This window comes from Struthio camelus, chromosome 25, assembly GCF_040807025.1.
Source record: "Struthio camelus isolate bStrCam1 chromosome 25, bStrCam1.hap1, whole genome shotgun sequence".
Lineage (NCBI taxonomy): Eukaryota > Metazoa > Chordata > Aves > Struthioniformes > Struthionidae > Struthio > Struthio camelus.
Window position 1 is genome coordinate 4,399,654 of NC_090966.1, and position 25,168 is coordinate 4,424,821.

Consider the following 25,168-nt stretch of genomic DNA (forward strand, 5'->3'; position numbering starts at 1 on the left):
TGACGTTGTAAGATGCACGATCACGGTAGAGTTCACCAGACAGGTTGCAGCGTTTGGGCAAGTTAGTGGGTCATGATAAACTCCAGGGAGCAGCTTTGGGGTTACTTTAGTCTGCTACAGTACTGAAACTCCAACTTAATTCACTCGACAGCCAAGGCGCACCGTTTCCTGAGCACAGATGTGGCCAAAGACAGAGAGCTACCCACAGAGCAGCGAGTGCTCTCCTCGTGTTAGCTGATCTCTTCTTGGTCTGGATCTGCTGCAGGCTTGCACCTTTCCACTTTGGCCAAGCAGGACTGCTTGGGACAGTCTCCAGTTTTCAGATGAAGATCTGAACCACTTGTTGAAGGAGAACAAAGTGCAGGAAGGAGTTTCAAAACCATTTTAGCTGAGGTCAGAGAACGACGTACAGAAGGTGTTGGCAGCACGTCGAAGCCGAGCAACTCGTCCCAGCGTAAAGATCCCGTGTGAAGATGACAGCAGACAGATGACAGTCCCCTGGGTGCCTCTCCCTGCACCTCCCACCCTGGGACCCTCTGCTTAGCGCGTGCGTGCAGCTCAGCTCCACCAGCAATCCAGGGAGCTAACACTCCCTACAAATGCTAGAAATGGCTATTTCCGGCCCTCCTGCAGCCCAAACGCTCGCCAGCAGCCTCCCAGGCTGCCTCATTTTGTGCGCTTCTGTCGTGCCTTCTCCCAGCGCTTCCTCTTCGCCCCCTTGTCCCCATCTCGCGCGCTCAGCTCTTCCGCTGCTGCTGCTTAACCCTCCCCATGTCCCTCCCTGGCTGGCTGCGTGTCCTGCGTCATCTGTGGGACAGAAGCCTACGGGACCTGGGGGATGGGAGCCTGGTGTCACCCATGGGACGTGACTGTCTTGTCACCAGTGGGACATGAGCCCCATGTCACCTGCGGGACATGACTGTCCTAGTACCAGTGGGACATGAGGCCTGTGTTACCTGTGGGACATGAGCCCCATGTCACCTGTGGGACATGAGGCCTGAGTCACTCATGGGACACGACTGTCCTGTCACCAGCGGGACATGAGGCCTGTGTCACCAGTGGGACATGACTGTCCTGTCACCCATGGGACACAAGCCCCATGTCACCAGTGGGACATGAGGCCTGTGTCACCTGTGGGACATGACTGTCCTGTCACCAGTGGGACATGAGCCCTGTGTCACCAGTGGGACATGAGCCTTGAGTCACCTGTGGGACGCGACTGTCCTGTCACCAGTGGGACATGAGCCCTGAGTCACCTGTGGGACACGACTGTCCTGTCACCAGTGGGACATGAGCCCCATGTCACCTGCAGGGCATGACCATCCTGTCACTCATGGGACACAAGCCCTATGTCACCAGTGGGACATGAGGCCTGTGTCACCTGTGGGGCACGAGCCCTGTGTCACCCGCGGGACATGAGGCCTGTGTGACTTGGGGGACACGACTGTCCTGTCACCAGTGGGACACGAGGCCCGTGTCACCCGTGGGACCCGACTGTCCGGTCCCCAGCGGGACACGAGGCCCCGGCGGCACCCGTGCCCCCTCGCCGGCCCTGAGGCGAGGCCGCCGCGGCCCACCCCCCGCCAGGCCCGGCCTGTCCCCCGCAGGGCGGCCCCAGCGCCGGCGCCTCCCTCGCCGGGCCCGTGGCGGCGGCGGGACCGGCCCCGTGAGGCCCGGCCCGGCCCGGCTCGCCCGCCGCAGCCCGCGCCTCGGCCGGGCCCTGCCCGGGGCAGCCGCTGCCGGCCCGTGTCACAGCAGAGCCCGCCGGGGACAGGCCCGGGCGGCGGCCACAGGCTCCGCCGCCGCCCGCCTCGGGCCCGGCCGGGCCGCGGGGCAGCCCCGGGGGGCGCCGGCTGCGGCCCCCCCCCCCCCCCAACCCCGGCGGCGGCCGATGCCGAGAGCAACAGGGTGGCCCGCACCGCCCGCCGCCGCCGCGGGCTGCCGCCGGGGCCGCCCCGCAGTGTGTGTGTGTGTGTGGGGGGGGGGGCGGCCCGGTGCCCCTCACCCCCCCCCCCGGCTCCAGCCTCTCCGGGAAACACAAGCGAGAGGCAGGAACGAGCCGAGCACCGGCATCAATCACCGCCCGCCCCGCCCCCCCGGCGCTGACTGACGGGGCGCCGGCCAACCAGGCGGGCCCATGCCCCGCGCGCAGCCAATGGGAGGGGAGGAGGGCGGAAGGTCCCCACTTCAAGGCTGGTTGAGCTGTGCAGGTAGGTGCTGGGATGTGGGAGCCGCCGGGGCCGGTGCCCCCCCCCTCCCCCCCCCCTCCCGGTGGGGGCGGCCCGGGGCCACCCGCCGTGGGTGGGTGGGGGGGGGAGACCCCCGCCACGCTGCTGGCGGAGGGGACCCGCCGCTGCTCCCCGCGCTGCTGCCCACGGGCAGCGCCAGGCCAAGTAGTGCGGCCCCCTTCCCTTCCCCCCCCCCCACTCCGCCGCCGCCGTCCCGCAACTCGTTTGCGGGGGGGGGGGGGGGGCGCGGGCCGGTGCGCGGCGGCGGCCGGAGCCGAGACGCCAGGCCGAGGCGGGGGAGGGGGCGGCTCGCGCGGCCGCCGAGTGAGTTGGGAGCCGGGGCACGCCGGGGGGGGGGGGGGGCCGGCCCGAGGGCCCGGGCGGGCGCGGGGCGCCGGGGCGAGCTCCGCCGCGCTCCGCCCCGCCGTCGTCCCGCGGCCGCCGCGGCGGGGCCGGCTGCGTGCGGGGCGGGGGAGCGCAACACCCCCCCCCCCCCCGAGCCTCCATTTTAGCCCAACGGTTTCCGAAGGAAACCGAAGCCCCGGAGGATCCCGGGGCGGGGGGGGGGGGCTTCTAGAAGGATCTGGGAGCTCAGCCCGTTCCTCGGGGTGGGGGGGGCAGCCCCCCCCCCCCCCTCCCGCGCCGCCGTCCGGTGGGACGCGGCTGCCGGGGACCGGCGGCGGGTGGCCCGGCCCGGCGCTGCCCTCGGGGGCGCGGCCGCCGCCGCCCCGGCCCCGCACGTCGAGCAGGCGGCGGCACGACGCCGCGAAGGGAAGCAAGTCGGTGTGCTGTCTGTTGGCCGTCTCTCCGTTTGCTCCCTCTAATTACGTTTTGTTCCCCCCCCCCCCAACCCCTTCTTACAGATCCTGGATTTTCCACTTCTTCAAATAAATAAATAAAGAACTCGCAGACCTACCAGGAATTCGTCGAGGCTGGAAGGATTCAAAGTCCCTCCCCGCGCTGCTGGGTGTCCCTGCTGAACTACCGTCGGTGAGGATGGATTTTACCAAGATGTCCAGCGAGGTAAGAGCTCCCGTTCTTTGCTCTTCCATTGTAAGCTAGAATCTTAGACTTTCGCCCACTGCAAAACTACCAGAGTTTGAGATGCTGAGTTGTATTCACAGGCTTTATTTTAGTTTCTGATTTTACGAGAAGAGTCCGGTCCTCCGCGCTAATTTCCTGGCAAATGTTTAACTTTAACATGGAGGTTCAGGAATACGGCTGAAAAGGTGGCTTCGTTCCATATACGCAGAGCGTTTCTCTCAAAAACGGTTCTAATGCCCGTATGTAGCGAGGAGATGTGCAGCCTCCTCTTGGCAGTATACGTATGTATTTCCTGGTATTACCTGTCCTCATGTACTACATCTGGATGTAGAAGTGTGACTTGCCATGAAAAAGAATGATCTCTTCTGTTTGTTCCCTTACTATGTGCATCCTTAAAACAGAGGTTTACAGCTATCAGATTCCTTTTGCTTGCTGACATGGTCTGGCTTCTATGTGTATTTCTAATTTCAAGAGACTTCTGTGTATACCTTTTAGTGTGGCCTAATAGACTTGGCTTTGTCCCATGAAAACTGAAGTTCTCTCGGATGGGCAAATCTGCTCACCTTCCCAAACCTCTGGGTTTCCCATGTGTGAAGTGGCCATAGTGCTACTGTATCTGGGAAGGATGGTTGTGAGGATTTGCTGGTGCTTGTTTTGAGAAGTCATGTGTTATCCTGATAATGTCATTACAGTAAAAGAGCTGTGTCCTAAGCAGTTGGGTATAATAATCAAGTTAGTGAATCTGAATACAAGCTGAAATGAAACATAGAAGGGAAGGATAGTTCCCTTTTTTCATGGATCTACAAGCCAAAGCAGCCTGACTTCAGTCCGATTATGGAGGACTGAATTTAGACAAATTCTTTTGTAATAGGAAAACCTAAAATCTTTGCTCAATCCTTTCACACTGACATTAGACAAATCTGCTCTGGTATCTGATCTCCAGTTGGCTAACACAACAGTAAAGGCTCTTATTCTGTGTATGCCTAATAACAGTAAGTTCTTGTGTGGGCTTTAAATAAGAAAATAAAGCTCCCTGTTACAGGTTTTGGAGGTTATCGCTAAATGTGAACGCTTTCTTCTCAGAAGTCTGTGTTCCTACAACTCCTCCTGAAAGTGATAGGAAGTCATCATGCCGCTTCTCTGGAGATCAGTCCCTGTTTCAAAAGCGCCAGAGATCAACGTATTGGCCAAACCTACTATAGGGCTGTATGAAGTTTGACACTTGCATGGATACTTGTGTCGCCTTAAGACGTTGTCAGTCCTATGATTTAAGTGTGCTATATGCCAACTAATGAGGGTCTACTACAGTTGAAAGTAGTGTTGCTCTGTGCAACAAAATGTTCTGATTAAAAATCTGAGTTAATTAGCCTTGTGCTTCAGTCTAGGAAGCTTGGAGGAGGGGCAGTAAAGTAAAATGTTAAAGTGCTTAAACTGCTGCAGAACTGAAGGGCAATGTCATCCTTATGTTGCTAGCTAGAAAAGCTGCTGGTGGTCTCTGTGCCGTGCAGCCTGGACCTATGCCTGGCAGCTTGAGAGAGAACCTCCTTTTTGGTTATAGGAGGGGTACTAAAGATGTCTGCTTTTTCCGACTGAGTGGATCAGCAATGGGCACACAGGAAGATAACACCAGATCCTCTCTACTGTCCTCGAGCTGGCAGGAGTTGAGAGGAGGGAGGTTTGCCTGTGACAGTGGTTTGCATATAGCTAGCCAAAGTCTGCTGGAGAACGTACCAAGGAAGATCTGCAGACAGTAGTTGTGTCAGACTTTTTCCTGTCCTCTCAGCAGTTTTGCTTAGAGGTATTGGCTTCTTGTGAAGTGGATATAGTCGGACCTTGTTTCCTGAATGTACGAGTATGTCTCCTGTTCCTATGCTGTCTAAACTGCTATTGCTTTAAACCTTTGAATTAAGCATTGATTTAAACCTTGGATTAAGCATTTGAATGCTTTTGTTTCCTGCATCCCTGACTTGCACTTGGGCTTAAGCATCTAATATTATTGTCACAGTTTGCAATGGCTTTTCGTTACAAAAGGAAAACAACGCGCTTCGTTATAGCCCTCAAGTTTTATAGAGCTCTTAACAGGCAGTTCCTCGGAGGGGAGCTCCTTAGAGCAGAGGAGCAGGTACGTTGTATCTGCCTGGTCATTCACATCTAACAGGCACAGCAAGAAATCCTGAAATTTCACTCCTCCTCTTTCTCTGTGTGTGACTCCCTGCTGTGGTGGTGGTAGCAGCAGAAATGAGGGACCTGCTGCCTTACTCTTCTGACTGCTGTCTCCCAGCAGTCCTCTGCAGGGTGACGTGGGCACCAGTTCTCCTGCACTAGTCTTGCCATAGGAAGCATCATTAAGAAAGATGGCATGTAGGGACTTGATTTTTTGCACCTATGATCTCTGATGTTTTCCTGTGTTGCTGAGGGTTAGAAGGCAGGTGGATCTGGCAGGGACTGAGCGTTTTGCTTGAAGCACTGAATCTTGGGGCTTGAAGAATTGCAGGTTATGTCAGAAACTCCTGCGTAGCATGGCTGCAGTCTCAAGATGCTAGGTGAGACTTGAGCATGACCAAATGAGTGAATAAACCTTCTGATATCGTTGGCCATGTTTCAACCAGGTTAAACTGCTCCTATAGTTTGGCATAAGAATGCATTACAAACAGCTATCAAAGAGATGTGTTTTTTTTTTTTTTCCTCTAGTCTGGTAATCCAAACAGCACTTTTATTTCTTTTTCTCTTCATGATATAACTACTCATAACCTGAAATGGAAGTAATACAATTCTTAAAGGTTATAGCACACTTCATTTATAATTTTGTTACTCCTTTGTATTTTGTTTCACTCCTTTAATACTTGCATTATTTAATGTCTGGGATTGTATACTGTACTCTGCACAAAACGTACTCTGACCTGCATTAATGCAAGTCCCTGAAGAAATGTCTCCATCGTTTCTGCCATCACGGTATTTCTTAAGCAAATACCCAAGAAAACTGATTGGATCTGAGCCTTAGTCTTGCACCTTTTGTGCAGCTTCGCATGTATGTTTTGGATGGATCTAAGTCAACACAATAACACTGTTAGCAATTTATGTGGAAGTAAATGATATGGGGTTACAACTAAATGTAGAATTGGAGGCTTTACCTTCTGCTCCGCAAGCTGATAAAACCAGGCTATCAGTTCCCAGTTGGCCCAACAATTCAAAGTTCAGAGCTCTGCTCAGCTGTGAGTGCTCAGCCTGTTGTTCTTCTTGGGAAAATACTTTACTGTATTCCCCAAACTGGTACAAACGGAAGTTCCCAGAAGGACTTGGAGAAGTTAGGTCTTCTGTAAAACGTGCAGTGCCATACGTTGTTGGAATCGGTCTGATGCAACAGCGTGGAGTATTGGAGTACTTTTTGGCACGATGAGACCAACTTCTTTGGCAGTGACTCAAAAATACAGTGGTGAAGTTAGTTTGTTACCTTCATTAAATAGTCTTGCATTCCCAGCTTCTCATCTCTATGGAAACCATATAAATATGTTTCACAGTTGAAACTGCAATTGATTTAAAATAGCCTATAACTATGTAACTAATAGTGAATGCCCCTTGGCTTCGCAACAGATGAAAATAATTTCCCTACTAGTCGGCATAACAATAAAATGGTGACCTTGAAGTGCCTGTATTTTATGGAGTAGACTCTCCACTGTGAGAACAAGCAACACATGTTTTCCTTGAAACTGTGACTGCCTACATCAAATGACTCAATGTAAATCATCAATGCGGTTTTCAAACAAGTGGTGTTACTTTTTATGTGGATCACTTAGCCTTTTTGAGTTAATAATATATGCATTTCCTGTCTCTATCAAGCAAATTAAAATGTACCCATTGATCGAAAAGTCCCCAAGGTAGACCATGATTCACCGTTATAGCTAGACTATAGGCTACATTAGTAGAATAGATACCTCCCTGATCTTGACATGTGGATTGGTGAGCGTTACCAGCCTCTGAACTAATTGCCTAAATGTGGCTCTACTCTCTGTTTCAGGGCTTTGCGCTCTTTCTTTCCTTTTTGGTGAACGTTTTCGGAATAGCCAGCTGGAAAGTGCTGTGTTTGAGGCAGCTGTGGGATGCCTTTGTTACAGTGACTGTACGTTTTCTTTAATGTTGAAAAGGAGTATATGAAGAGCAGTGGTGACTGCAAAGGTCTTTTTGTTGTTGTTCTTGCAGCTTATCTATATTTAGCTTTAAACCAGACAAGTCTCTCATCTTCCAAAGCCTAAGGGGCTACCGATATTTGAGTTTGCTGCTTTTTGTTAGAAAATCTAATGAAGTTGCGAACCAGGGTGCAAAAATTGAAGTCGTATCCCGGAGCAGCATCTGTAGGGAGTCTTGTTACTGTGTGGCCACTTTGGTAGCCATTGCTTTCTCTGCGTTTGGGTTGCTTCTCAAACTGATCTAGCTTCTCTGCAGGCTCCGAAGTCTGTTCATGTATGTACATCTATGCATATAACTATTGTATGTACGCACAAAGCAAAAATTCTGAATGTGCCTCAGAAATTTAACAATCAAAGTATGTCGTGAAGCTTAATAGGAAGAGACAATGAATATGTGTGGTGGGAAAACCAGGTAACAATCGGGTATGATGATTAGTTTAGTACCTACGTCACCATATATTGTAGCGTTTGTTTGTGCAGTTTTGTAGGTGAGGGCGACTTCAAAGAAAGGTTTAAAAGGTGATACCATAAAAACATGTGGATTCAGTGCTGAGAGTTCCTCTTGTATGTATGGGGCATCACAACAGTAGTTAATGAAACTGTTTGAGGGTCTCATGGGCAAGGGAGGTTGGTATTGCTGGTAGAGTGGGGCTAGGGATTATCTACTGAAAGCCTGCGAGGAAGTTGTCAGCTGAGATGTAAATCTAGGTTGTTGGCCTGCGCTTGGTGTGATGGAGAAGCAGGCGTGAGTAGCTAGGTGACCTGGAGAAGATGTTGCAGTAGTATTTTGAATGGAAAATGGAGACTGGAAGGAATATAAAAATGCATGTGTCCAAGGCCAAAGTTGTATTATTTTGGAATGAACAGAAATTTTTGCTGTACCATCATCTCCAGATCGTGTTGACTGATGAAAGTTGTGCAATGCAGAATGAGGAAAAGATTAAAACTTTCTTGCACAGGACTTTTTTTATTTGTTTAACTTCTTCCACAACTGATTGTCAATGCCTTCCCTCAACTGTTTTGGTATATAAATGCATGCGTTGCTACCTCTGTTTTTTAGTGGAATTGAGTTCTAGGTTCTTTTTTAAAAAAAATCAGAGATACTTAGGCTGTTGTAGGATCTTACCTTGGTCCAGTGTCCTGGTTTCCTAAAAAGCTGTGCGACTCGTGGGGAGGAACAGATCAGCAGAAAGCGTGAAGCTGCTCTCCAGGTTCATCACGTGACCTTCTTTCAGAAATAGTGTTTCTGTTACCCTGAAGAAGGGAGTCTGTTCTCTGTGTGATCCAGTTTTCTACTGGAAATGGGTTCGCTGATAACACACTATCCTGATGTCCCTCTTGGCACTGTCTCATCATTGAGTTAAAGCCCAGTTCAGGGTTTCTGGACTAATTTTTCTGGCCTCTGCATAGAATTGCTGAGGCATGATAACTGGTCCATTGGAACAGGGAATCTGTTGTGCCGAAGGGGAGAACTATAACTGCAAGAGGCAGAGCATGCACAGGAGCAGAACTGGTTGTATGCAGCTCGCTGCCAGGACGTATAAAATACAGCAGTGGTTTGTCCACTGTCCTGAGTTGGATCCTTCTCTTGAACAACGTTTAAGTATGTGTTAAATGTTGGCCCTTTCTGTTGGTCACCAGAGATGCAGACAGTATCTACCCTCTGGGGTAGATAAAAATAGTTGTAATGACAGTTACAGGGTATGATTTGTTAAGCGATACTCTGGATTTTAAAGAGTAGTGGTAGCTCTTATGTAGTGTCTTTAATCTGTGTGCCTCCAAATGCTTTTTAAAGGAGGGGAACATTGCTTTCCCCCTATCTACAGTGATAGAAGTTGCGGCAAAGGGAGGAAAGAAACTTGTCCAAGTTTTGCGCTGCAAAATCCAGGTCAGGAACTAGTCCGGCGCAGTACCAGTCCGGCTGGCCACGTCAGCTATGGAATCGATATTCTTAGGTCTTACTCTTCTCTGCAGTTGAACCAATACAGCTTTTACAGCTTTTATTTTGCTTTAAACCTAACTCCCCAGGGCAAGTACTCTTCTTTGCCAGTATATAACTGCATACATTCTTATAGCTTCTTCCTTTGCAGACAAGTGGTGATGATAAAAGCACCTTTATATTGGCGTTAACTGCATTCCTACTGTAGAGGCAGTATAACTGTAGGGAGGGGAAAGTAGCGTGTTTAGCTGAAATAGATACCAAATCAGAGTTGACGTGTGGACCTGTCTGAGGGGGAAGAGAGCGTCTTTGGCTGGCGGTAATACTTAGCAGTTTTGTGGTACTTTGAATGTGTTAGGTGAAGGTGTGTCCTCATTAGCTCTAAACTCTGCCAGGAGATGGATCAGCGTTACCCGCTTACAAATGGCAAAACCGAAGGTCAAAGAGGTGAAATGGCTTATGCCGTCCCAAACTAATTCTTTTCTGCTCTGGTGCCCCTTGATAGTCCTGTGTATTTAGTGGGATGGAATTTGTCACGCAGGGGCTCTGGGGTCGCTAGGAGGAGGGAGAGAGGGGAGTATCCTTATGATCATATTGAGAAGCCCTTTCCCGTTGTGCTGCAGATGACACATTCCCAAGGTTTCCAGCCCTGCGTCTATTTATTGCATTTGCTAAAAAGTCTTTTCACAGCCTTTGACATTAGGGGCTGCAGATTCACATATGTGCAAGTGTTAGCGGTATGTGGACGTTGCTTCTGCAAGCACGGAAAGTTATCTGTGCAGTCCGCGGAATTGTGGCGGCCAATACGGCAAAACACGTATGACCAGGCTCTTAATTTTGCAGTAACACCTCACAACGCTGTTCTGGCTTTAAATATTTTAATGTGTAGTGGGAACAGAGGAGGAATTTTCAAAAACAGTGCTAAGGAGTCTGGCATTAGGAACGCGAAATTACGGAGTAAGCTGCTGAGGCTCCGCCTTGAGCAGCGGTTGAGCTGTTAAGAAAGTTGTGGTGGGAGAAACGGCCTCCGGTGGTGAAAGCTCCGGCACGGAGCCGCTCGGCCCCCCCGACGGGGCGCTGGTTAGGCGCTGCCGCGCCCCGCGGGGCCGGTGTCGGCGGCCAGCGGGGGCCGCCGGAGGCCCCCGCGCGGCACCGGGCACGTGGCCGCGCGCGCGCGCGCGCGGGGCGGGGCGGGGCGGGGGCGGACTACGCTTCCCGGCAGCCCGCGCGGCCCTGCGGAACCTTGTCCTTGAGCGGGGCCGCTGCGCCGGGCGGGCGGCCGCGCCTGCGCGCCGGGCGGGCGGGCGCCCCCTGGCGGGCGGCGGCGGCGGCGGCACGGGGAGCCGCCGCCTGCGGCAGCGTGAGCGGCGGGCGGACAATAGGCGGCGGGGCGCCGCGGGCCCGCCTCGGCCGCCCCCGCCCCCTGCCGCCGCCGCCGCCCGGCCCCAGGGGCGGCGCCCCTCCCGCACTGCAGCTCCTCCGCGCGGCGGGCGGCGGGCGCTGCGCCGCAGCGGCGGCGGGAGCTCTGCGGGGCCCCCTGGCTGCGGGCGGGCGGGCGGCGCGGGCGCAGTGCGCGCGGCGGCCGGCGGGGGCGCTGCGGCGCCCGCCCTCCCTTCCCCCCCCCCTCCCTCGCTCCCTCCCTCCCGGTGCATTCTCCGATTAAAGGGAGGGGGAGGGCAGAGAAGGAGCCCGGCCGCCATTTTCCGAGCCGCGCCGCCGCCGCTCTCACCCGGAGCGGGGGGGAGAGGGGGGAAGAAGAAAAGCACCGCAGCGCCCGCTCCGCCGCGCCCCGCGCGGGCACCGCCGCCGAGCGCCCCGCCGCCGGCCCGCCCCGCTTCCCGGCAGGGGGGCTCGCCCCGGCGGCTGCCCGGCGCGCCCCGAGCCGGGGGTGGGGGGGCCGCTTCTCTCTTCTCTTCCCCCCCCCCCCCCCCCAGCCCGGACTGCGGCCGCCGCCGCTCCGCGCCCGCCGCGGGAGAAGCAGGCGAGCCCATCCCCCCCCGGCGGCCAGGGCGGGCCCGCGCGGGCGGGCGGGCGGGGGGGGGGAGCCGGGGCCGCGGCCGGGGCTGGCGGCGGCGGCCGTGCCGGCTGCGGCGCCGCTGCTTCCCCTCGGCCGGGGCTTGTTTGCAAACTGCGCCCATTTTGTGCGGGGCCGAATCCGCCCGGACCGTGTTCTGCGCTCCGTCACGTGGTAGGTGCCGCTCCGCTCCCTCTCCCCTCCGCCCGCTGCCCTTTCTCCTTCCTCCCCTCCCTCCCTCGCTCCCTCCCTCCTCCCCTCGCTCCCTCCCTCCCGCTGCCCCTTTGTTACTGCACCCGCACCCGGCCGGGGGCAGCCGGGCAACTTTAAATGGCTCCGGCCGCCTCTGCGGAGCGGCCGCCGCGGGGGGTTCGCCCCCACCGCTGCCATCTGCGCCCGCCGCCGCCGCCGCCCCCGAGCGCCGCTCGCCCCGGCTCCCTCTAATCCCGCCGCAGCCCCAACTTCTCTGCCCCGGCGGGAGGCGGCTGCTCCCCCCGCGCCCCTCCCGGTGCCAGGCGCGGCCGGCCCCGCCGCCGCCGCCGCCGTCGGGTAAAGTACGGGGGGTCACGGCGGGGGGGACGGGGGCCGAGCGCGGTTCCCCGCTGCCGCCGCCGCCGCTTCGGGGCGGGTTGGCGGCGGCCGGGCGCCGCGCGGTGTCTCGGCCCGCGGCCCGGCCCGGCCCGGCCGAGTGTTGCGGCTCGGCGGGCGGGAGGGCGGGCGGGCTGCGGCGGCGGGCGGGGTGGGGGGGGGGCGGCGGGAGGCTGATGGCGCCACTTTAAATTGAAACCTCCGGCGGGGCGGTCGCCGCGGCCTATTTCTGAAGCGGGTCCCGCCGGGCCGGGCCGGGCCGGGCCCCTCACGTGGCTGGCGGGCCCGGCCCCGCTCCCCGGGGCGGCGGCGGCGGCGGAGACGGCGCTTCCCAAACCCGCCGCCCGGGGAAAGGGGGGGGGGGCGGCGAGCGAGGAGGGGTGGTGGGGGGGGGAACACACACACGCGAAGTTTTAAAAGTAAACAGAAAAAAAAAATTGCATAACCTCTCAATCTTGCAAAACGCGTGCAGGCGAGAAACTTGCCCCATCATACTCCTCAATCCCAAAATCCGGCGTGGAAAATATTCCGTCGCGGGCTCTGTGGCAATCGCGTTGTCCAGCGGGTTCCCGCAGCGCTGTCACTGGGGTGACCTGGGGATGGGTCGGGGTGCTTTCCCTCTCTCTCGGCGTATGCCCTAGTTCTAATGTGTTTTGTTTTGTGTTTTTTTTAATATGGGTTTGAGCTGCTGAACCGTTTTCGCGTATTTACTTCCTGCCTGGTTATTTGTAAAAACGTTCCTGCCAATCTGAAATTATTTTTTCTCAAAACAAACTTAAAGAGCGCAGCTAGGCTTAAAGGCTTTTAGTGATCGTTAAGTGCGTTTGCTTTCGCCGTGGGATTAGCATCTCTTGGTGCTGGTTGCAGAGAAATTTGGCTGCTTTTGGGTGTAAACAAGGGTCTTGTCAAAGAAAAAAAATGTAGCAGACAAATTCAATACAAACTAATATATTTTTTTTCAACAAAAAGGCAGACCCTTCTAACGCACTGAAATGTAATCTTTCTGATAATTAAATTTGTGTACAGGTGGATCAAAACACAGGCAGTATAGATTATTGGCTGTTACATAAAATGTACTTGAATGACAAAACTGTAGTTTTCGGTAAAGCCAGCCCGGGAATGGGAGGAACTGCTGTGTGTTGGTTGTTTGTTTGTTTTATTTTTATTTGTTTTGCCTGGCCAATATATTCTGAACTGTTTGGGGCCTTTTCTGTGTTAGCAGTTACATCATGTCATGTGTTGCGCACAGTGTGATTTGTGCATCTAAAAATAAGACAAGGTAAAAGCCCGTTTCTCAGAGTTAGCGTTATGAAAGTAGGGGAGTACTTCAGCTGTGGTACTGTCCTGTTGACAGTATGAATGTTGAACGCGTTGGAGGGGAGGAGCAGTTGAGGTGTTACGGGTTCGTGTGTGTGTGACACTAAACCACCACCGTAGTTATGAATTCAGTTACAGGGTCGCGTATGCGCGTTTTCTCTTTAAACCACATTTGTCCTTTTTATAGTCTTTTGTTTTCATGCAGGAACGCTTAATTCTCTTCTCTTGCTCTAGTGTGTTCTTCCTCTTGCATTCTCATGCCCACATGGGATAGCAATGCTATTTAATTGATTTTAACCACAATTGTTTTGTTTTGTTTTTTTTTAATTGATAAGTCAACGTTCTTTGAAATTAGTGGAAGGAAAATTGAAGCTGAGTTGATACAGGAGCTGTAAAAGCAAACCTGGGGAAGCCCCGGAGCCACAGATCACTTGAGCCTGGAAGAGGATACCGGGAAGCTTGCTTATTCTTCCCGCTGTTGGCCATTGTCGGAGATGAGATCCGGGCAGCGTGTTTTTGGCGTGGGAGGGAGGGCATGGTTTTTTGTAACCATACTGCCAAGGTAGCACAGCTGTGTAGGGCTTAATGGTTTGATATGCTGCAAGTACAGTTAATTGTGGAACTTGGTTATGATACTGTTCTAGCTGATTTGTAATGATTTAGCAATGAGGATGACTTGTGTTCCCTCTTCATAAATGATATAGCAGCAGATGACCAGACAGATGTGGCTGTGCGTTTCTTTCTTTCTCTCCCCTCTGTGTTCAAGTGTCATCTGTCTTCAGAGATCGTATGGTAACTGGAGAAACACTGACATCACGAAAGTTAGGGGTGAAAACCGAGCAGCTCTTTGACCAAAGTCACTTCCTTTTGCCCTGTTTATAACCGTGTTTTTGTGAACGCGACTGCCGTTATCTAATGAAGGCTCTGAACAAAGAATGTCTCTGGAGTTTCAGCACTCCACCCTTTTTCTACTTGGACAGTGTGTGGTGTGTGTCCCTAGGAACCTCAGAGGATTTTTCCGGGAAGAACAAGAGTTAATATATCGTGAAGTGAAGATAAGGCCTCAGCACATCTTAGGTCCTAACAATACAGAAAAAGTGTAAAGGCTTGGGAGGGATTTGAGGGGGGGGGGGAGGAGCACATATTTTGATTTGCACCCTCCACCAAACATAAAGCTTCATATCATTTTCCTCTTCTGATAGGACAGTCTTAATATTTTTTGGAACTAATTTTTGAGTGCAGGTTCAGTGATGTCTCTTCCCCTCCCCATTTAATAGCACCTGATTTTGTATGTTTTTTTTTAAACCGCACTCTGTGAAACAGGTGGGGCAACTTATATATAAATGAGAATTCAATTTAGTGGAAACATCTCTGTTGGATCACACGCTGATTAGACCTAATAATGTGCAACTTTTGCACGTATGCCTTCGTGTTCAAAGCATTTATAGTTTTTATTAAAAAGAGCCTTTTAACATTTGGACAGTCAGAATGGCAGGTGATCTGAGAAGCACCGTTTCCGTTGGTGCATTTTATAAATACCATGTCCCTGCTCATAACTTCCAGGAATACAATGTCTATCTGGAATGAAAAGCAAAAAAACACTTCAGAATGCTTCTTGATTTGAGGATCCTTTTCCAGCCTTGTAAATAGCAGTTTAGCTGTGTCTTCAAGGATGCGGTTTTGTATAACAAATCCTTTAAATTAGAATAAAAGCTTTCTGTTTCTTCTCAGTTGGGCAAGGAGTTGTCATACTCAAATCAGCAAAAGTCCTGGTGATGCAGTACTTCAATAAACATAATTCCATTATACCCTGTTTATGTCGTCTTCAGTCTGAGTTGAGACTAGCGTTTTTAGAGGAGGATGGTGTTAGTTTTCAGGTTCCAAAGAAAGTTAGAAAATAAGTGTGTGTGTGTTTTTTGGGTGGTGTTTTTTTTTTATTATTCTATTTTGTTTTTTTGTGAACTACTGTTAATCAGATGATGGCCCAGCTATAACTCGACTTAGAGAATGAGACAAACAATGAAATGGGATATGCTAGTAGTCACAGAGACTTAATTCTGGAGGGTAGACTTCTGACAGCACAGCATCTGAATTAATAGTGAAACTGTGCTGTTTATTGTATAAACAAGGAAAAATGATAGCAAAATTGCGTCTAAGGAGAGGAAATGGGAGTAGCTGTCAGCGTGAACAGACCACTTCTTTGTCTGCTCCTTAGCAGATCTTCTTATTTTTTTAAACTTATTTTTCGTAGAGGTAGTGGAAAGGGAAGTGTTAAGAAACTAACCTATTTAAAAAAAAAAAAAAAAAGTTATTTAACTGAAGTATCTGCTTCTGTATTGAGAGCTTCTTCTGCTAACTTGTCTGAGGCCCAGAGATGGACTGCAAAGATTTCTCATTTTCAGCTCTATCCAACCTTACGAATCCTCTCTGAAATCTTTATAACTTCCTGTCAAGGTGTGTAGTGACAGAGGATATGATGGGAAAGGTTATGATTGAGTTGCCTTACACTAAATGAGAAATAGCAAACTAAGTCCGCGTTGTGTCACAGGCCCATAAAAACACCTGTGATATGTGGCTGAACATCATCTTCTAATAAACGAGTATCTCTGTTCTGGAGTCCATGTCGTTTTTAGTTGCTGCCATGACAGTCTTTGGGGATTGTTGTTTCTCCTGGGAGATCTTGAGAAGCAAAAATGCTGAGGTCTGCAGTTAGCTGGAAGTACATATCCTGGAGAACTGTATCAAAAACTCAATTCAAAATAAGGTATTTAAACTCGGCGGGAGACTGATCCACTAGACTGGGCAGGGATCTAGTAACTGGGGATACTTAATTCTGACCCTCTGTGTTCTGTTATTTCCTTTTGAGGACATGGACAATTAACATGAGGCACTCTAAAAGATTTCTGTAATGACAGTTTTCATGCAGTGTTTTGAAATACAGAATATTAAGGTAGCATCATTTACTTGGGGGTAGAAATTTAGGCAATAATTTGTGTATGCTTTTGAGCAAAGGTTTGTAGAGTACGCAGTGCATGAAAATATACCTTTAAAATTAAGAGACTAATGCTGTTTTTTTGTTTAACTTGCTGTCTGAGTCCTGAGTTCAGGTTTTCATATTTCCTGGGCAACTTGCCCAGGTTATGTGAAAGAAAAACAACAACAAAAAAAACCTTCTCTGATACTGGATGTGGGGGGAGACCTGAATTTCACAATTAAAGCTTGTTTTTGTCTTTGTTAGTACTCTGTCAGACTGCTTCTTTCTGCAAACGTCCCATTGTTGTTTTTTAAAGCACGTTTCTTTTTATTTGACTGCAAACTGTAACTTTGTTCGGAAGAATAACTTAAAAGCAGTGGTTATTTTTTCTTCCAGCTACTTCATTTACCAAGTGAAGGCATTCTTGTTTGAAACTATTAGACTTTCCAGAGTTGTGAATTGGGAAATGACAATTAATCTTGCTATGTGGTTTTTGTTTTACTTTCTGACATCATATTGATAAAGCTTTTGTACCTCAAATTATGCCATTGAATAGTTTTATTTATATCCAGAAGGAACTCGCAAGCATTACAGAAAAACGTACTTGAAGAAAAGGGAGGTATGGAGGTTCCAGTTGAGGTATCTAGGCCCTCGAGTTTCTGTTTCTAGAGTTGACCAAAAGACCCTGCTGTTTTTGTGGGACTGCAAATGGAAACGGATGGCTTTTATTTTCATCAGGAGTGCTTCAGATTGGAAATAAAGGCTATAAATGTGGAGTTCCACAGTATCTTCCTTAATGGCTTCAGAGCAGAAATGCCATCTCCTGGGAGATTTTTAACATTAAAATCCTTATTTTTCTGGAGAGATTAAGTACCAGTCTTTTATGTAGAAGATAGTTGTGCATATATTTAAAAAATCTGCAGTGCTTCTGTATGTTCTTAACTTTAAAAAAAAAATTAATATTAAAAAATGCCTGTTTCCCAAATGTAGGTCACCATAAGCGCATCATCTGGCAAACTGCATGTGATAGCTGGCTTATCGATAAATTTATCGTCCTGTACTTGTCACGTTTTCTTAATTAAAGCTTTGAGAGTTACTTTTCATGTGTATCTCTCTCTGAATTGATAAACATCTGTCTTAAAGCTACAAAAGACTGAAAGGTGATGCAAAAGGCATGTAGATAATCTATTATGTCTAATATGTGTGATTTCTAATAGATGTGCCTTTTTGCATATGGAAAGTATTTCTAGGGCTCAAGGTTTTAGCTTGTATACCAAGTACCTGCATTTTAAGTTTTTTGACTGCTGAGTTTAGAAGCTTATATGATGTATTTCAGTTACAGAATAAAGCATATGGGGATTTTATTCTAGCTTTTTCTAAAATCCATTTGTAACCACATGGATTCAAGATTTGGCTGCGCTGTAATTCATTGGCGGGGGAAAAAAGGGGAAGTGGAAATTGGTATAATGTTCACTTCCTTCAGGGTAGGTTGTCCTTCACTGCTGTTAACTCAGTGGCACCTTCAAACATGCGTCCTAGCCTGTAAAGGAGGTTAGCTGCTCTCCAAAGCCTGTGCTTTAGGTAGGACATAGCATGTGAGAGCAAGGAGTTTGTGGGTGGCCATGTAGTCAGGCAAAGAGAGGCTTGCATGTTGGGCATGGAGCGGAGGTTACTTGTTCTTTGCATGTGTGTTGAGAACTTCAGTCTCCAAACGATCACACGTAAACTCTTCTGTCTTCGTTTCTAGTGTAAGCCCTAGGAAAAAGGGAATGTGCCTAAGTGGGTTTGGACGAGTGCTTTGTAGGAGGAGATCTGGGAAAGTAAGGAGGCCTCGAAACAGCTACGAAGAGTAGTCCGAAAGTGGTTTGGCATGTGATGAAACTAAACAGCATGTGGAGGAATTTTGGATACAAACATCAAGGGTTTAAATCGTATTTCAGGGAATATAAATTTATACAAGGTGCATGTGGTATCGAAAAAAAGAATGCTGCTGCTGAGTGGTCTTGGGAGAGATTGAAGGCGGCGAGGATAGCTTAGCCGTGCAGCTAAAGGTCTCAGGAGTTTGAGAGAAGAGCCAGTCGTGAAGTGACTCCTGTTTTTGTGCTGAGAGACGTGCCAGTGGAAGAGTTTGGAGCTCCTTTGGAAAGGAGAGCTGGAAGTACTTTGAGAGTTTAGATGGGTGGGCAAAAGAGAAGTTATAGATACCTCTTGTTTCCAGGACTTGGGAGGATCAGAAAGAGAGCTCCATGCGCATTACTGGAAACACAGGTGCCTGATTTCTCAGTCTGTTGTCACGATGCCTTTAGAAAGCAGAGCTTTCCCTGTTTGTCTTCAGCTTATTTTCTGAGGTGTTGCACCAAATCGCTGTGCTTGGAAACCCAATTTTCCTTTAAGTGTCTAGTTGTAGAACTGGGTTTTAAAAACAGTGCTGCAGAAGTCAGTGCACCGAAAGGACTGGTTTCCAGGGGTGTTGCGACCCGATAGCTGTTCCAGGGCATAGCGTGACCGTACCCATTCCTTGTGCATCTTCCAGCATCCCCTTGTTGCCTCAGCTTCATCTGTCTTTTTCCCCCTTGCTCTCTGTTCAAGAAAACTGCAAGAATCTGAATGTTAGTGCTGTTCATGTGAAGTTGTGGGTGAAGCCACTTGACTGAATAGGCTCAGTGACTTTCCTGCTTTGGTTGCCTTGCATGCACTTTTCAGGAAGTGAGTGAAGATGAGTGAGTTGTGATTACACCGTTTTTAACTGCTTACTAAAGTCTTTCATCTTTCCTCTGTTAATTAATGCGAACTGCTTTAGCAGTGTTCTAGTTTTAAAGTAAAAAAATCAAGAACGTGCATGTGGATTTTGAGCGTTATTTTAAAACATGTTGTCAACTCCACGTTGGCCTTGCAGAAAAAGCTCCTTTTATGTGTTTCTGAGGAAATCTAGAACGAGGAATGTGCACCAGGCATCCTGCTGCAGCTGCTGAGGGCAGGGTTGGAGCTTGCACTGCAGCAGACACCCTGTGATCGTTGAACTGGAGCGATAATCTTGAGTCACCCGCTTCCTCTGACAACTGACTGCCAGCAGGACTTCAACGGACTCTATTCCTACTGCAGATCATAACGCCTGTCAGCTTCAGCGTTTGGGGTTGTAGACCCTTGGCAAAGAAACACCAGGAAAGGGAACCGGCAGATGCTTACCTTAATTTGATGGTATTGATGGGTGATACCAGTTTGGGGAGAACTTGTCAGCGTGGTTTTGAGTCCTAGAGGCAGGCAGAAGACTTGGAACAACTGGGTACTTTTTAGAGTAATTGGCAAAACACTCTCAGAAGCCTCAGACTATGTCCATGTCCTTTCCTTTTCCTCTTTTGTATTTCTTTTACTCCTTCTTATGTTCACTCCTAAAAAGAGATGTTCCTCACGCCCAAGCTCTCTGTTAGGAAGGAATTACTGATACTGTAGTAGATCTTTAACAACAGCTAAAACCTAGAAGCAAAGGGGACAGAAAACACGTTTGCAAAAGTTACTTAATTTTTTTTTTCCAAATCTGGTTTATAACAGTAGAGATCTAATTCAGTGTCCAAGAAACCATGCTGTGTCCACCACACAGACAGACAGTTTGTAAGGACTATTTTAAGAAGAGAGGAGAGGAAACAAAAAAAACCTAACAACTTTTGGAGGTCATCTTTAAGCGTCTGGAACAAAGCCTTGCTCTTAAGGGAGGATTTCCAGACTTTCAGAGTATTTTAAATGTTGTTCATCCAACTAAGAGTGAAGTTAAGACAGCTGCCTCTCAGCGGGGTTACACTAGTTTAATATGAGGATTTTCTTTTTAAACTGACTTTGCTAAACTGGAGGAAAAGCTAGTATGAAAGGCTTTTTTCTTTTTTCTTCTGTTTCTTACTTCTGCTGTTAATAAAACTAAAGTTGATGACATGCAATTTTACTTTTTAAAATTACATTGAAAGTACTCTTCAGGCTTGGTAAACTATTAAACAGCTACGGTGTAGTGCAAGTTTGTGCATGAAGAATCTTTGCATTCCACACCGAGTGCAGGCTTTTCTACTGTTTTACCGTCTGGGTGTTTCTTAAGCTGCTGTGAATGTCTTGTGATGTTACAGTGGTAAGCGTGATATAGTGCACCAATCTAGAATTTTACTTTGGGAGACAGACGGGCATGTTTCTGCAGAGCTGACGGCAGACCTTTTGAAACAGTCCGAGTATATGTGTATTGTTAGTGAAGGTCTTGGTAGAAGGGGAAGCCCTTTATTCTGACGCTCTTCCTCCCTCATCTCCCAAGGGCGTCTTTGCTACAAGTGGAAAGTTCCCTACAAGAGCGGTGATCTTCATGTTTTTATTGCTGAAGGGTCATGTTCAGACTTTATGAACCCAACTGATGATTGAAAGCCATTTCCAATGCAGTGTGCATTCAATTTTTAGGCATATAGTATGCTTTTTCAGCAAGGACAGGGTATAGTTGTATTAAAAAAACAAGCCAAGTTCTGTTAGCAGGGAACTTAACAAAGTCTGAACTCATCTCTAGTGTCTCTGCTTCTGTTACAATATCTTCAGATCTCCTCCCCTTCCCTCGTCATTCCTCCGAGCGTATAATTTCTGACTTTCTTCCTTGTCGTCTTTCTCTGTGTTGGCTAACCATGGGTTTGTCAAAAGAGGGGGCAAGACTGTAGCTCGGTCTGAATGCGGGGCCTGGTGATAGGCCTGGCCAGTGTACGTGCTCATAGAAACCAAACCGAGAAGATAAACTTTGCACTCGTCTTGCAGGCCTTCCCTCCATGGTGGGGTATGGATTTGGTTTCTCTAACGTGCCTCTGATTTTTCACAGAAAGTCAAAGGTGCTTAGTGTTTTCGAGCTCTGATATCTGTCTGTGGTCCCTGTTATTGGGAGTGGATGGGGGATAGGCAGATAGTGCGGTTGTGGCCTTTGTTTTAGGAACCAGTTGAAAAAAGGCTTCATCTCTACTAGTCATACTCCATATCATCATACTCCCAGGAGTCAGCCCTTGCCGGTACTCTGCTATTTCTTTCATTACTAGCAGGTGGAACCCAGAGCTGCGTTTAGGAGATCTGGGATTTCTGCTCTGCTGGCTACTGGTCTGACCTCAGAGAAACATTTGATTCCCAGCTTAGGAGGAGGAGGATGATGCTGATCTTTTGGTCAAGTCCTTGGGGGTCCGTGAGGAGGAAGAGGTGGATAGAGGAGGCAGAGAAGTGCTCTGAGAGCCAACGCAAATGGTATTTAAAAGCAGCTCTATAGGTCGGCTTAGGTGGCTGGTCTGACACTGGGGAGTAACTGTGGTGCAGTTGAACAAAGCTAGAGACAAAACTGTATGTTATGTTTTGCATATTCAGTGTCTTCAAACTTCAGATAGTTCTCATTTTTCCTACAAAGTGGTATATTAATTTAGTCATTGGGGTGTGTTAACAAATAGTTACAAAAGGCTTATGCAAATTTATGTGAAATTGGAGATTTGGTATATCTGGCAAGAGACCAGGGCGATATCTTGTTATTGAATTGACTTTGAAATAGCTTATGAAGGTGCTATATAGCCTTTGCAGCAAAAATAACTTGCGCTATTAAAATAGTCCGTTCTGTGGGCTACAGGAATGCAGTTTGGGAAATACAGAAAAAGAGGGGAGGAGAATTAAAAATGCTGGCACTTCTGGTCATTTACTTACTTTCTTGACCATTAAGAAAGTTGTCACCTGGGGGAGGGGGAAAAGCTTGCAATATACATGAATAAAATGTCTTTGTTCATTTCAGTTAACTTGTTTGATCTAGTTGAGTTAAGCCAGGGGCTTACTATTACAGTCACAGTGTAGAAGCACTGTGTCGTGGTGGGCACGTGGGTTAATCTTTATCCATGTTTTTGAAAGAGAAATTGGAATGAATAGCTAACGCTGGAAACCACCTGGCTTATTCTGAAAAGTGCTTTTGGGAAGGTAGATTTCATGTACTCGAGGGAAGCTACTCTCTCAAAATCCATGGCTTTCCAGGAAGCAGTGGGATTGCCTTCCTAGGTGTGGGATTGCGGGGTTGCTTTAGCCACTAGGAGTCTGAGCATACAGCGACTTGTTCCTCTCGAGCCCAGTCTCTGTTGCAATTTCTAGTTCTAATTTGTCATTTCTTATGCATCCTAGTTGGCAGCAGAAGTAGTAAAAACTGTTTTATAGGCATAGCTCAAGGAGTTTACAGGTGAAGATGATGAGCTGGTGGTGTTGAGCTATGAATTGGGGAGTGACCAGGGATAAACGTTTTACAAGGGCCTGGAAGGATGCTTGTGTGCTTGGTGGATGGACTGAAAGATGAGGATAATAGTTATAAGCAAAAGCTTTGGAAGATCCTGAGGACCCCCTTAGTTATTGCTACTTCTGTTTTTGCCTGCCTGGTACCCAAACGGCTCTGCTCAGGATGAGGCTGGTGGATGCAGTGGGGGGATGCTGTCCCGAGCGTGGAGCGTGCATGGCTTTTGCAAAAGGAGTATTGAATCGCTGAGTCTCGCTGCTTTTGCCCCATCTTGTTCGTGTTATTTCCTATAAGCAGGATGTCTAACTGTCTTTCTGTCTTCCCTCCCCTTCTCCAGGCTGCCCTCTGGCGAGGCAGTGAGAGGCAGAGGAGCTGGCCTCGGCACCGGGAGAGGCTGGACTTCCCGTCTCTCTGTGCTGAATGGCTGCGATGGCGCCCGCTCTCACTGACGCAGCAGCTGAAGCTCACCACATCCGGTTCAAGCTGGCTCCCCCGTCCTCCACCTTGTCGCCTGGCAGTGCCGAGAGCAACGGCAACGCCAACAACATCCTCCTGGCTGCCAACGGCACCAAAAGGAAAGCCATTGCTCCGGAGGATCCCAGTTTAGATTTCAGAAACAACTCTACGAAGGAAGAGCTGGGCAAGCTGCAGCCACTAGTGGCCTCTTATCTCTGCTCGGATGTAACATCTGTTTCTTCAAAAGAGCCTCTGAAGCTGCAAGGAGTCTTCAACAAGCAGACAGTCCTTAAATCTCACTCACTCTTATCTCAGTCTTTCTTGAAAACGAGTGATCTGTTGGGGAGGCAACCAGTGTTGGAATTTACTTTGGAGAATCTAAAAACAATGAGTACTAATAGCCAGCCACCTCTCCCGCAAGCGCCTGTAAACGGCTTGGCCAAGAAATTGTCCAGAAGTACCAATTCAGACCATGAAAACTCTAGTTCTCTGAATGGTGGGAAGTGTGCTCCCCCTTCTGCTGCCCTCCCGGGTGTTGACTATAATGCAGGAGGTTCTGAATTGGGGGACTTGAAGACCGGGTTGACCAATTGCACTCTTCCACATAGAAGCCTTGATGCAGAGCACACAACTCCATTTAGCAATAATAGCACTGCAAATAAATCTTCCCGTAATTCCATGGAGCAGCAGCGGGTGCTCGAGGGTGGCAGTGGAGAGGCAAGGTTGTCCAGTGTTGATAGTCACTCTGACTTTGGGAGCAGTAAGCTGGAGGAGCAGAAACCTTCCCTGTTGGCCGGTCACCACAATGCTCTCGACTCCGAGATGAGGACGAGGGCATTGCTGCGACGGCAAGCAGACATTGAGAACCGTGCTCGCAGGCTACAGAAACGCTTGCAGGTAGTGCAGGCAAAACAGGTGGAGAGACACATCCAGCAGCAGTTGGGTGGCTTCTTAGAGAAAACTCTGAGCAAACTTCCCAACTTGGATCCCCTGAGGCATCGGAGCCAGCTGATGTTGACCAGAAAGGCAGAAGCAGCCTTGAGGAAAGCTGCAAGTGAGACAGTTACTTCCGAAGGTCTAAGCAGCTTTCTGAAGAGCGATTCGATATCGGAAGAACTGGAGAGATTCACAGCCAGCGGTATGGCCAACTTGAGATCCAGCGAACAGGCGTTTGACTCGGATGTCACTGACAGCAGCTCGGGAGGAGAGTCTGACGTTGAAGAAGAGGAACTGACCAAAGCAGACCTAGAACAACCCCATGTACCGCTGTAAGTAGCAGCAATGCTTTGCTTACCTCTGGTGGGGGGGAGATCAAGGTGAAAGGTGGCAGATGGAAAATCTGGATTTTGCAAGAATATTTTACTTTTCTGATGGGCTTGGATCAAAGGAGTATCTGTTAAAACTAGTGCAGTGTTGTTTTTAGGACACTTCCTAGTTCAGGCAGCACGTGTGATATTCAAGATAAAATTCTTCGTGCACACAGGAGTCATTGGTGTTGCAGGGTGGCAAGTCCTGGAAATGCTGGCTGGCTGGAGCAGCTCAAGCAAGCAGCAGATACAAACCCAAAATATTATAAACAGTTCTCTCCAGTGGCTCGCTTATATGTTGGACCTGTCTCCTGAAATGAAATGTTTGTCTATTACACTGGGAGTCTTTGTTGTAAACCGGTTATATAAAGTAAGGTCAGTCTGAATCTTTGTAGCTGGCAGCATAATCCTGACTGGGGAATTATTATATATATTTTTTTCCCTTAAATGAACTGGTGGGGGGGAGGGGGGAGAACGGGACTCTGAAAGGATTTGGTCCAAGTGCCAATGGAAGGGTAGAGTGAGTGTGTCATCTTGAACCTCTGGGAAATTATTGTTGGGAGTTTTCCTCTTATCCATGAGTTGCATTAAATGACAACAACAGCCTCATAATTAAGTTGTTAACTGGATACTATTTGCATAAATATTAGCTGTTAATTTGTGTGTGGAGGCGGAAGATCATCATCAAGGGAAAAGGTCTTGAGACAGGTCAAGTAACAAAGGAAATTTTTTTTTTTTTCCCGAAGAAAAGCATTTTCCCTGAGAGCGCTTACCACGGTATTTTGAACAAATCTCTTAAAAGGCCATATTCTGTGTTCGGTCTGTGTAAAATCTTGCTTGCATCAGTAGATGATCTGTTCCACG

General features: G+C 49.1%; 1 protein-coding gene across 7 annotated transcripts in view; it reads left to right on the forward strand.

Moving 5' to 3' along the window:
- Positions 1-2,150: 2,150 nt before the first annotated feature.
- KANSL1 (KAT8 regulatory NSL complex subunit 1) overlaps positions 2,151-25,168 on the forward strand; it is a 107,841-nt gene continuing 84,823 nt past the window's right edge. For 2 of the 7 annotated variants that reach the window (XM_068919459.1, XM_068919463.1), the window contains exons 1-2: positions 11,702-11,958; positions 22,879-24,265. In XM_068919459.1, the coding sequence (XP_068775560.1) occupies positions 22,962-24,265 (1,304 nt within the window). In that variant the 5' untranslated portion in view covers positions 11,702-11,958; positions 22,879-22,961. Of the gene's footprint in view, positions 2,211-2,975; positions 3,252-11,445; positions 11,584-11,701; positions 11,959-22,878; positions 24,266-25,168 lie in introns of those variants that run through there. The other 5 variants (XM_068919460.1, XM_068919462.1, XM_068919461.1 and 2 more) reach the window with 5 other exon arrangements.